This window comes from Drosophila santomea, chromosome 3R (assembly GCF_016746245.2).
Source record: "Drosophila santomea strain STO CAGO 1482 chromosome 3R, Prin_Dsan_1.1, whole genome shotgun sequence".
NCBI lineage: Eukaryota > Metazoa > Arthropoda > Insecta > Diptera > Drosophilidae > Drosophila > Drosophila santomea.
In genome coordinates, this window is record NC_053019.2 from 14,424,003 (window position 1) to 14,435,610 (window position 11,608).

General features: G+C 42.4%; 1 protein-coding gene across 1 annotated transcript; it reads right to left on the reverse strand.

Moving 5' to 3' along the window:
* Window positions 1-442: 442 nt before the first annotated feature.
* LOC120451936 (protein sarah) lies at window positions 443-11,576 on the reverse strand. Its single transcript, XM_039635957.1, has 2 exons — window positions 11,263-11,576; window positions 443-1,942 (listed from the first exon to the last, which is right to left on the reverse strand). The coding sequence occupies exon 2, from the start codon at window positions 1,934-1,936 to the stop codon at window positions 1,058-1,060; it is 879 nt and encodes a 292-aa protein (XP_039491891.1). The 5' UTR covers window positions 1,937-1,942; window positions 11,263-11,576; the 3' UTR covers window positions 443-1,057.
* Window positions 11,577-11,608: the final 32 nt, after the last annotated feature.

Genomic DNA, 11,608 nt, shown 5'->3' on the forward strand with positions numbered 1-11,608 from the left:
TTAAGTGCTTCATGAACAGTTAGTTGCACTGAATAGCGTTGCCTACTTTTAGGCTCGGTCAATTTAAAATCTACAGTATCATATAACTAAAAGTTCTTTTAATTGCAACTTTCTCTGCGATGAAACCAGTACACCAAAAATGATTTCCTAACTTTTTCCAATTAAAGTTTACACTGCGACCAACACAGCCAATTCGAATTCGCCTGGCCTTGCAAAGTTTCAGTAATTTCCACTCAATTGCACTATCGAATTGCCAATTGTCGACAGGGATTTCCAATGTCAAATCCATAACCCATCGTTTCCCTTTGCCCAGCTGATGTTTTTCCTGCTGCAGCACCCGTCAATTAAAGTTTGTTTAAAGAGATTCGTTTTGGTTCTTCTGTTTTTGTTTTGTTTCTTGTTTGGTAATTCTTTTTTGTATTGTTTGGTACATTTGAGAACATTCATTTCGAATTTGAATATATTTTCAATTTAAATTTTAACTACACATAGGCATATAGATTTATAAACGTATGTAATTATACCGATATCTGATGCGACATCGTTACACCATTTCGCTGGCTTAGAATTATATTAACATTTACATAGATATAGTAGCTTTATATCTGGGATTTCGGATCGCGGTTCTCGGTAGCGCCTCTGTCAGCGATTTCCCTTTGAAGGTACACAGAGATAGAGATATTGTTAGCAGGTATTTGCAATGGCTTAACATCAATATTCTTACACATAGACACACTCAAATCGCGAGATAAACACATCTAGATGCGGTTGCTTGCCAATGAACTTGTATCAGAAGCCAACTGGGGTAAATGCTACGCTTGAAGGAAGGGTGGGAAAGTATGTCGGGTATGGGAGTTCGAGTGCCTAGTAATACAAACATACGAACGTAGCTAAATATATGTATGTGTAAATTAATCACAATTGAATCGGAAAATATTTACAAAAAATACTCAATCAAAGCCCCAACCATCCGCAGAGCATGAGACCCAACCCGTTGCCCCGTTCGTTTGGCTTTAAAACTCGGGTTTTCAGCTATAGTTTCGTCTGCACCTAATGATTATGCCCGTTCCGGGCACTTGGTCTGGACAATTGGCGCCTTCACCTGGAGTCCCGGCCCGGTCTCCGCTAGCATGGCCGTGTGCACAATAATGGCCGGCTGGTCCTCGCTCTGAGGATGTAGCTCGTGCGACTCGCCGGGTGTGAGGCTGGCCAGCGCGGCGAGAAGATCATGGTTGACCAGTGGCTCGCCTTCCTCGCGTGGCTCCCAACCAGCTGGCGGCGAGGCGGGCGGCGAGATGAGGAACTGTTTGACCGGCGCCGGTGGCTGCAGGTTCTTGTTGCTGACGGGTGTCACCGGCTGGGCAAAGTAGCAGGTGATGACCGTCTTCTTGTTGAACTCGTACTGATGCAGCTTGATTCGAGCATTCGCCGCCGCAATGGCGTTGTCATAGTTAACCCGCAGGCGCCGGAAGCTGCGCAGCCACTGGAACGAGGCCGATTCGCTGAATGTGCGGAATAGCTCCTCCATGGCGTGCTTCAGCTCTGGATTGGTAAACACCTCGGAGTGGATGTTGGTCACGATGATCGAGGTGGGTAGGTCGTCGAACGAGTCTGCATCCACCTCCGGCTCTGTGTCGCTATCCACGTCTCCCTCCTTTGGTAGCGACGGATGTTGATTGGGAAGGCCGTCAGCGGCGTTGATGAAGATGTCCTGGTCCGGCGACAACTTGTCTATGCTGCCGCCTCCACTGCTGTTCTGCGTTGACTTCAGTTTGTTCTTGCTTCTGCCGTTGGCGCTGTTGTTGTTGTTGTGATTGCCACGAGGAGTTGTCGGAGTGGCTGCATTGGCCGCTTCAGCTTCGCCAGTGGCGTCAGGAGTGGCCGGATCTGGCGCATCGACGGACGCATTGTTGTTGGACTTGGGCGCGTCGGACATGGCTGGCTGCAAAGCAAAAAAAAATGTTGTTTTTCGTTAAATAGGATAGAAACATGGTGGAATTGGTGTTAATAAGAAGTCTCTCTACCGAATATAGCGCATATCATTCAAGCAAAGTACTCTTGTTCATTATTTACGAAGCATAAACCCTTTTTGTGTTGTTTAACAACTATTTATTGGGGTAAAATAAACGAATTCCTCGTAAAGCTCATTTAGTACAATAAGCTTGTTTTTAATGGCAAATGTATGTGGGAAGTAGCCGCTGTTCAAAGGAGTTATTTTTGTGATAACCATTACTGCTATATTTATGTTATACTCGTACGGCCTTTAATTATAGCCCAACGAGCACGGACTTTACAGTAATTGGATTCAACAAGTCAGTGACATTATCCATAAATAGAACTGTCAGTTGGCTAACCTTCACCTCCAAAACATTTTTAAAAAATTGGTAAACAGCACTCGCAAATTATTTCCACACATACACCGAGGGAGTTGGGCAAACAGCCAGGGTAAACACAGCGGAAGGCTTGGGTTTTTGTTAGCGTATTATATTTGTAATAAATTTGGAGCGCCACGCTACGACAAAAGAATTGCTACCTCTTTCCACGGCAGCCCTTCGAACCAATTACGGTACCAGAGACTACAAACGTGTGCTGGTTCGGGAAGGAGCGGCGGAACTGAAGGAAGTGGGTCTGCGGCAGGCGAGGACTTAAGTATCGACACGTGAAGCCAATCAATAGGTCTACCACGGGGTTGGAGCTCCAAGGGGGATCCCGTGGTGACGCACTGTTGATTCACAATTGCTCTTGATTTTATTGTTATGTCTGCGTGGCACAATCTTTTGGCGAAGGGAAAGCGCCAGACGGGTGATTAATAGTAGCGAAATTTTTATGAATGAATGAATTAGTGAGCAACTGGCGTCAGAGTAAAAATGGTGACGTGTGTCTGCTTCGCACCTGTGACCGCCACGATTCCCATTCCATGAAAATCCAAGCGAACTCTTAGTGGGTTTCATTATAATAACTGCCAGTCGTAGTTCTGGATGGGCGCCCATTTGTATGCTATAAAAATAGCATTCTTCTTAGTGTTTTATTGTGGCCCATGAATCAGCAATATGCACTGAGTTAATTATACGCTGTTTACCCAGCCAGGGTGTTATTTTAGACAAATGCGAATGGGTTCTTGTGCTAGCTTGGCTAACAAAACTGGCTTAGTTTTTGGGTGCGTAATTTGCTAAGTTTTTATGAGTTTCCTTGCAAGGATTCGGCCAACGAGCTGAAAATGTTTGCTTTGTATTTCTTGAATAATTATTTGGGCTTAAATTAAATTCCCGGGAAAATTCAATGGATTTTAATTGGGTTTTTAATTTTATTGGATAACTAGGGTTATTCCTGGCTATCTAATAAAGTAAAAAGTTTAAATTATTGCTTTATCGATGAAAAATGTTTTCTTTGACTTGCTGAATGAAAAGCTGGCAAATAAAGTTATTCTTTTGAAGTGAATTGCTTTTTATTTGATAAAATTGCAATACCACCTTTGTGTTAAGCTTATACTTATGATTTTCTGAAAATAAATAACCACTTGAAGGAATGAGAAGGCCAAGGACAGGATTTTAAAGCTCGACAGACGCGACGCAAAAACCTCATTCCCTCCTGAATTCCCATAGCTGATGCTTTGTTAGTGCTTTCACTTTCCTTTTATGGCAATTTTTTTGTTGACTTTTACCTCGACGCAGAGGAGTAGAGCAAAAAAAACAGCAAGCGGGGTAGCTAACAATAAAAACAAAGGCCAAAAAAGAATCCAACGACGAGTTGATCTATTTCCGGATGATTGATTTCCTTGAAAGGACACACCCACGCAATTGTTACTTTTGCTACCAGCGGCAGTTGGAGATGCGACTGTTGTTCATGACGTGTGCACTTTGTTTGCCGTGGAGCTTGATCCTTATCACAGGAGCAGCAAGGGAACGAGGGCGCCTGTAGGTGCAAGTCAGCATAAACGAGCTGCTGGCATGCAAATCGCATGGGCGCCGTGTGACGTCACCGTTCCTGCACGCAATCCATAAAAAGCAAAGAAAGCGGCCGATAGCGCACTTTTAACTAGACAAAAGTAGCTTTCAGCCCCGCCCACTTTGGGATGGGGGAGGCGCTGCCGTGGTTTCGACATGATGATGAATTGCCTGCCGGTCGTTAGCCAACGACCTTCACTCATTCATAATTGCTGTCATCATTATATCAAGTGGTTTCAACCCCCTCCCTGGGCCTCCTGCTCTCTATCCAACCATCCATATCCATGTAATAATTTGCCAATCCATCCATCCTGCTGCTCATCCCGCCATGTCAGACTTAGCAGATTTTTAGCCATAAGTAGCCCGCATGTGAGCCACCTCAAAGACACGCAAAAGCTCTTTAAATCATTTTAGACGGCCTCCTTGGGCCACTCAAAAAAAACCAGCAACAAAGGGATAAAAACATATTTGTTTACGATTTTAAGCATTGTCTTTTCCTTAAACCTTTCTACTAAATTATTTTATTACTTTCAGAATATGGATCAGAACCTCTGGGACATCCTTGAAACTGTTTAAACTTTTGAAGCGCTTAAATGAGTAAGTTGCTATTTAATTGAAACTCGCATCCCCTACTTAAAATTGATCGGATGTGTGCCAGCGAATACGAGTGAGTGAATTGTGGCCTTATTTACATTATCGTCCCGATTTCGTGACAAAAGGCAAATCCCACGAGTGCGTTTTCCACTCTCCATTACAGCTGATGCTTTTGCTTTTCCTTCTGCTGCAGTTGCAATTTCAGTTTACCCTATTTGAATGCAAATGCAAATAACGCTGGGGGAAGATTAATTTGATTTTCTGCTGAAATTTAAAACTTACTACTGGCAGATACCAGCCGTCTGAGCCAGATATTTGCGATTGATGTAAACCGCCTGGAATTTAATTAAATTGTTCCTAGCCTTTATAGAGAGCTCAAAGCGTAGCTCTGTTATTACAGCTCCTTGCGGTTGCCGGTGGAGGTTTTGCTGCTCATATTTGTGCCTGCAAGTGTCGGCTTCGTTTGCCACATGTCACATGTTGCTGCAACCGGAATCCTTTCAAGGCAACTATAAAAGCAAAAGGTCAGGCGGTCAGTTACTGGTACAGCTGGTACAGCTGGTACAGCTGGCACAGTTCGGTTACTGGTAGTTGGGCGTGTGAAGCGAGTATTACATCAGGAGTTCTGTGGCGGGGCAACACGTGAATCGTGTGCGAAACTAAAGATATTTTGCTGAAAGGTTCGTGAACTAAATTAATTGAATCCTAATTAGTTTGCAACTTTCCTTTGTTCACTGTTCAGCCTGTCCCGGATTGCTTCTGGTGCTGGCTTAGTAATTTCCCACACACGTTGTTAGAAATGCTTGTTAGGAATTTAAACACTCGTATCTATGGACTGCACCTGAAAGTATGCTGTTCTTCCCACTCACTTATACACACCCACACACAAGGATTCCCTGTAATTTAGCTCCACCAAACCAAACCAAACCAACTTTGCTTTCACGGCTGCTGTGGCTGGATAATTACTACCAAAGGTGAAACGTTCACCGAAAGCTTACCCAGCATGGGCGGATTTGCGTGGTAGTGGCACAGCCTTGGTGGGTGGCTGGTTGGGTGGTTGGGTGGTTGGGTTGTTGTGGGTGGAACGGAACAAAAACAGCTGATTGGCAGGACATTGATTGGCCGCATGAGCCATGTGTGTAAAATGCAAAATGCTGAAAGGCTTAGCTTTGGGCTGCAGATCAGCGGGAATTGTGTTTGCTACATTTTGATGATTCGGCTCAATATTCTAGTTTTTACAGATCCTGACATCTTGACGTTCATATGAACATGGGCGGATCGTTCCTGATCAAGAACATATAAACTTTAAACTTAAAATGGTACCCTAGATTTTACTCTGCAAGTAACGAGTATGATAACTGTTTAGGAAACTTAAGTTCAATATTTCAGGATATGCGAATTGTCCAGAATGTCTGGACAGCATAAGTATTTGTCTTACTTCTTAGTAAATGACAAGTTTATAATTGCCATTCAATTACTGAAAACTAAACATTTTCAATGCTAATATCAACGTAACGAATATTCCAACTAATTGTATGGGGAACTGTGTGGACTTGTTTTGGGGAAACATTAGACGAAATCCGTGTATCCATTGGCCAGTTGTTAACCACCTGTCAACCAGTCACAAGGGGCGTCCACGATAACAACTATATAGCTCTGTTTATACTGAGACCTTTGTTGGCTGCGCACAGCATCCGAGGGGAAATCACTGAATTTGCTGAATTTACCTTTGGCATTGCATGACAATATCAGGTTTTCGTAATTACCCGACACTTCCAGGCATAAACTGTTAATTAAATCATTTACACACCGATGAATCGCACCGCAATAGGATTGTAAACACATCTGTACCAAGCATCTGTACCAAGCATACAGCATGAAAAATGGTTTCTTTTTTCGGGGTCAGAAAATTCCTGGCATTTCGATTGACCTTCGACAGAATTGTAAATTCTAATGTGGCCCCCACTCACATACATACCATAACAGCCCATACACCCCCGCCCACTACTTTTACAAATTGGATTGTTATCACTCAAAGTCCTTGGGCGATTCCGAGGAGTTTTCCCTTGCCTCCGACTCAGACTCAAACCGATTCGACCAGCCCCTTTGTTGTCGCCTGTCACTCGCAACTGTGCGGCTCCAACTGCAAATGTATCTGTGTATCTGTGTATCCGTGGGTTTCTGTGTGCGCCCGCCTTGTCAGCGCACTATGGGGAATTTGACCTGTTTTTTTGGCATAAATGTATTTTTTGAAGTGTTTCAAATTTTGAAATTTTTTTTTTTAACATATTAAGAATTGATCAAAGATTTTTAATCTGTAACGCAAATGTTTAATTGACAGTCCACTGTTAAAATTAACAGCTGTAAAGTCAGCTGTTGCAAACACAAAGCACATGCCATCGGAGAGCTTCTTTTTTTAGTGCTTACTAAAATTAATATTTCTTGAACCACAAGGCCTAAACCCATCAAATTTGAAATGAATACTCATTCTTGAGGTGTGTACTATGTGTTTCTACTAATATGTTGCTTAGTTCGTGCGCGTAAACTTAACAATTTGTATATTTATCAAGTGATGTTCTCGTCCAACTTTCAAAATAAAATTTCAACTTTGAATAGAGTTTTAAAAAATTGTTCAAATTTGTTTAGTAAGTGTGTTAGTCCATGCTGTAGAGTGATTAATTCCCTATTTAGAACACATAGGTTTCATTTGCGAATTTTTGCGACTTTTCGCGAAAATTAAATTATTAGGTATCAACCTCTCAATTTTCAATGCGGCCCTCCTAGAAGCGTGGCGCACGCATTGTTGGGCATATCGACGACAGTCTTCTTGAAATTAATCAAGGTAACTTATGGCATGTTTCATAACACTTTTTTGCATAAATAAAAAATATAAATAAATAAATAAATGAAATAAAAAGCTTTATAATACCCGGCCTGGACGGAAGGCAAGGCCCGTTGAACATCATATGAAAACTACTACTGAAACGGCTCTGGCCTTATGACGAACAAAAATGAAAAATAAAAATTTCTTATTTTTCAACGTTAAAATAGATACTGAAAAATATATTGGGTAGAAAAAAAAAAAATCGTAAAGATAGGGGGCGGGGGGCTGATGTGGGCGGTTGTTCGAAGGCGGCGACACGCCCACTTTGCCAAATTGATTGTAAAGGTGTGTATAAGAATAGACAAAAAAATTATCATCGTATCTTAAATATTTTACGAGATATTAATTTATGCCAAAAAAACAGGTCGAATTCCCCATAGTGCAGCGCTTTGACACGAAAATAGTTTGGGCCAACTTGGCTATGCAAAAGCGATTTCTATTAGGAGCAGCCATCGCCGACATGTGCTGCCGAAATTCGCTGATTTGGGTAGGATGAAGAGATTACCAAAAGTTTACAGTGGTTTTTGGTCGCAGCATAAGAATCAATATCGCTCTCGAAGGAATTAAAATTCTGTACAGCGAATATAGCTATAAATCGCTTTTAAGCAAGTGTTATCAGCAGTTCAAGGTTGAGTTCAACCGGTTGAAACCCGCTGGTTATCGTAAATCATGGCCACGGTAGTCCCCTCGATTCGCTTCTTATCGCCACGACCATCCCCACTGACGCACCAAATGGACGTATTTAGACTGCATAGATAACAGTTGGCTATTGTTACTATGGTTAATTGAGACATTTACAGCCCGAGTACCTCAAGTCAAGCAGAACATACGTACGCGAATATATAGTCGAATGGAATCGACTTCGCTGCCAATCAGGCCGAGGTGTTAAGTGAGTTAGGGGCACTTTTGCTTTTGGGACGTGACGTCAGTGCAAACTGCAGCTAGATCCAGTCAAGCCAATTGACGAAAGAGCCGTCGGCAGCGGTCTGTACGTACTCAACTCAATTCATCAATTGGCAAAACGCTGGCAAAAAGGCAGCAAATCGACAGAGCGGCAGGCAAAGAAGCAAGAAAACAAAACAAAACAACATGGAATGGAACAAAAGCAAACGCAAACAGAAATAGCATAAAATGGACAACAGACGCGACAACACAGGCCCCAATCGTAGGGGCAAAAATTATGAGTTGCTTTTATTTTAAAATCGTTTCATTTATTTTGCGTCAGCAGCGCCTTTCAATGAGGAAACGCTGCGTATACATAATTTTCTGGCCACATATACGCACTCGCATATCTTTCGAACGTCGATTCAGTGTTCGATCCCAATCAAAAGCACAGACGAGTGATCTTTCCTTGGCCTTTTGCAGTCTCTTGAGATCGGGTTGTATTTTCTAGTGATTTTGCAGGAGGAAATAGAGTTTGTACCTGCACATTAAAATGTAAATGGTTTTGCTATTCGTCTTATCTTGAAATACTGTGATTTTATAAATTACTCTTTGAAAGTAGTTGTTTACAATTGAGTTTATCAAAGTTATTTTTTCCCCGAGCTGAATTAATCATCTTATTTTTTAATCTTCTATATTTCAAAGTAGGGTAAACAAGAGAACAAAAAACAAATTTAAAATAGATTGTTACACAGCCATTATGCATGAGTAACAACTAACAAATTGCGATATAAAGGAAATAATCTTTAATACTGCTAGAAAGTATAATACAATGTAAGGCAATTAGATGCGCAATTAAAGCTATTTCGTTATTAACATGATTCTATACAATAGTGTTCAAGAACTTAATGGGGTGATACGTTAATAACCAGCCACATTTCTTGGTTATTCCAAATGGGTGCTATCTGCTGCTAGTTCTTGCCAATATCTAATTCTAGATCTCCTTTGAATACGACCTTTTTGGCCATGAAACGATGATTTGCCACTTCATTCACAAGCCATTCACATTAATTTGCCATGATTCTCTTAAGCGTGCACTTTATATGAAAGTCCGAACAGCTGGCTGCAAAATGGAATCAGGGTTGGAAATGGCAAGTAAATCTGTCCTCGCTACAAGCAAGTGGGCCCCACTGGGCATTCGGGGAATAGGGATATGGATAGGAATGGCGTCGGGATTTACACCCAGGTCATTGTGTTGTGTGGCTGGCAGTAGAAACGCCCACGCACACGCCCCTGTCAACTGGCCGGTAAAAAATAGAATCAAATACATATGTACATATACAGAACAGGAGTTGTGGCAAAGCTCGCATTTTATTTGCATTTGTGAATTTATTGCTTTCGGTTACGTCTGTTTCGCCTTGCCACTTTTACAAAAGTCGTTGCTTGCTGCTGCTTGCGGAATTTTTTGGAAATTCGAAAAGATTGGGTTTGGAGCAGTAGCCAAGGGCTTCTACTGTTGCTCAAAGCAATTAATATTTGAGAAAAAATAACGAAAACGAAAGCAGCAGCAACAAAGCGACCGCAACAGTGGCAACAAAACGCCCCCTGCCACACGTCTTCATTTTTCAACCAAGGACTTGGCACGTTTTAAATTCAGCCAGCAGCCAGCAGCCGCAGAAAAGACCACGGACAGTGGGCGGAATTTATTTTCGAAAAACATATTACTTTATTGTTCGCATCTTTACCCACCTCCGCCAATCGAATAAATACGATTCCACTGAAGCCAGTAAGCCTTCACCTCAGAAAGAGTGTTGATTAGCAACAAGACTATAAAGTTTCTAGACATCCTCTTATTTTTGAAGTATTGAAGTTTTTTATGAATGTCGCGAATATCTCCAAGTATTACCATTATAAAAAAAAGTGACTAAAGAAACAGCTTTTATGCATCTAGCTTTTTATTGGACATCCCGACCACAGTGCACTAGTTTCCACAGTATGCGATAACAATAACATCGTCCACTACGTGGTCGTTGCTGGGGTTACGGGCAGTCAGTCACGGTCACGGCTGCAGCCCCTCCGCTCCGGCCGATACGAGTCCTCAGAACAATGGCTGCGGACAGGACGAAGGCCGACGGCCAAGGACGAAGGGGTGGAATTCAATAGCAACAGCAGGAACAACAAGCATTCTGCTCCCACGCAATAGCAGCAGGAATAGTGGCAAAAACAGCTGCTGCAGGATCAACGAGGTGGGAGTGGATTCGAGGACTTTAAAACACGAGCCAACTGAAAATATTCAGACACGCCGAAGCTAAAATACCCTTTTAGAAAGGCGATTTATTCAAGTGGGGGATTTTTCGCTCCTAGTGAATCTTCACTAAATAGTGTGGCTAATCACAATTACTGGTTCTTCCCCCTACATAGGGGGGTCTTTTCCATTTCTCACTTATTTCTTGGTATTTGACTAAACTTCAAAATATGCAAGTTTTGGACGAATTGAGTCCTTGTTGACTCAGAAGCCCCCAGATGAGCACCTTTTCCACACCACTGCAGAAATTTGAACATTTAGAACAACAAAAACAGCCTGGAACTATTGTTGGCAAATGATGGCGCGTGCATAAAATGCGCATATCGAAAGTGGGTGGTTGGGGAGGTGATAATTTTGCACTCCTTGTGATAAAAACAATCCGGTATTTAGCAGCGGCTTATTCCTGAATGTTTATAAACAAATCGTGCGAGAGAGCGTAGGATGGATGGCACAGGGGGTGGAGGGTGGTTGCAAAGGGGGTGACTTTTCGCAGACGCTGCGGCACCAACACAAACAACGCAACGGCAGCACAGCAACAATTTGCACGTAAAACTCAGCTGCTGCTGCTGCTGTTGCCGTTACATAAGAAACTCTTGCAAAAAGTGCAAATCTCAATTCGGTATGCAAATGGACCGCTGCCACAATGTACTCACCGTTTTTAGAAACTATTCAGTGGCGAAATTGCGTTTCTTCTTTTATGCGCCAATAACAAACTGCTCTTTTCCCCCGTTGTGGTGGTTCTCCTCCTTTTTGTTGTTGTGGTTGCAGCTACTGCCCAGCGAAGAATAACTGCTGTTGTTGTTGCGGCAGCGTTAATTTGCAAGTGCACCGCTATTGTTGAATGTTTTTTAGCCGATTGTCAACCCAGTGGAAGCTTCCAGTCTGCGTCATTCGCGGAGACGCGTAGTTTTACGTTCGACGACACAACCGCTCGCAGTGAATATTGTTTTCGGACTAGAGCTGAGAAACGGTAGATTTTGGTACTTCTGGAAACATCGA

Coding starts and splice junctions, on each gene's coding strand:
- LOC120451936 (XM_039635957.1), bottom strand. CDS start 1,936: ATGTCCGACGCGCCCAAGTCCAACAACAATGCGTCCGTCGATGCGCCA.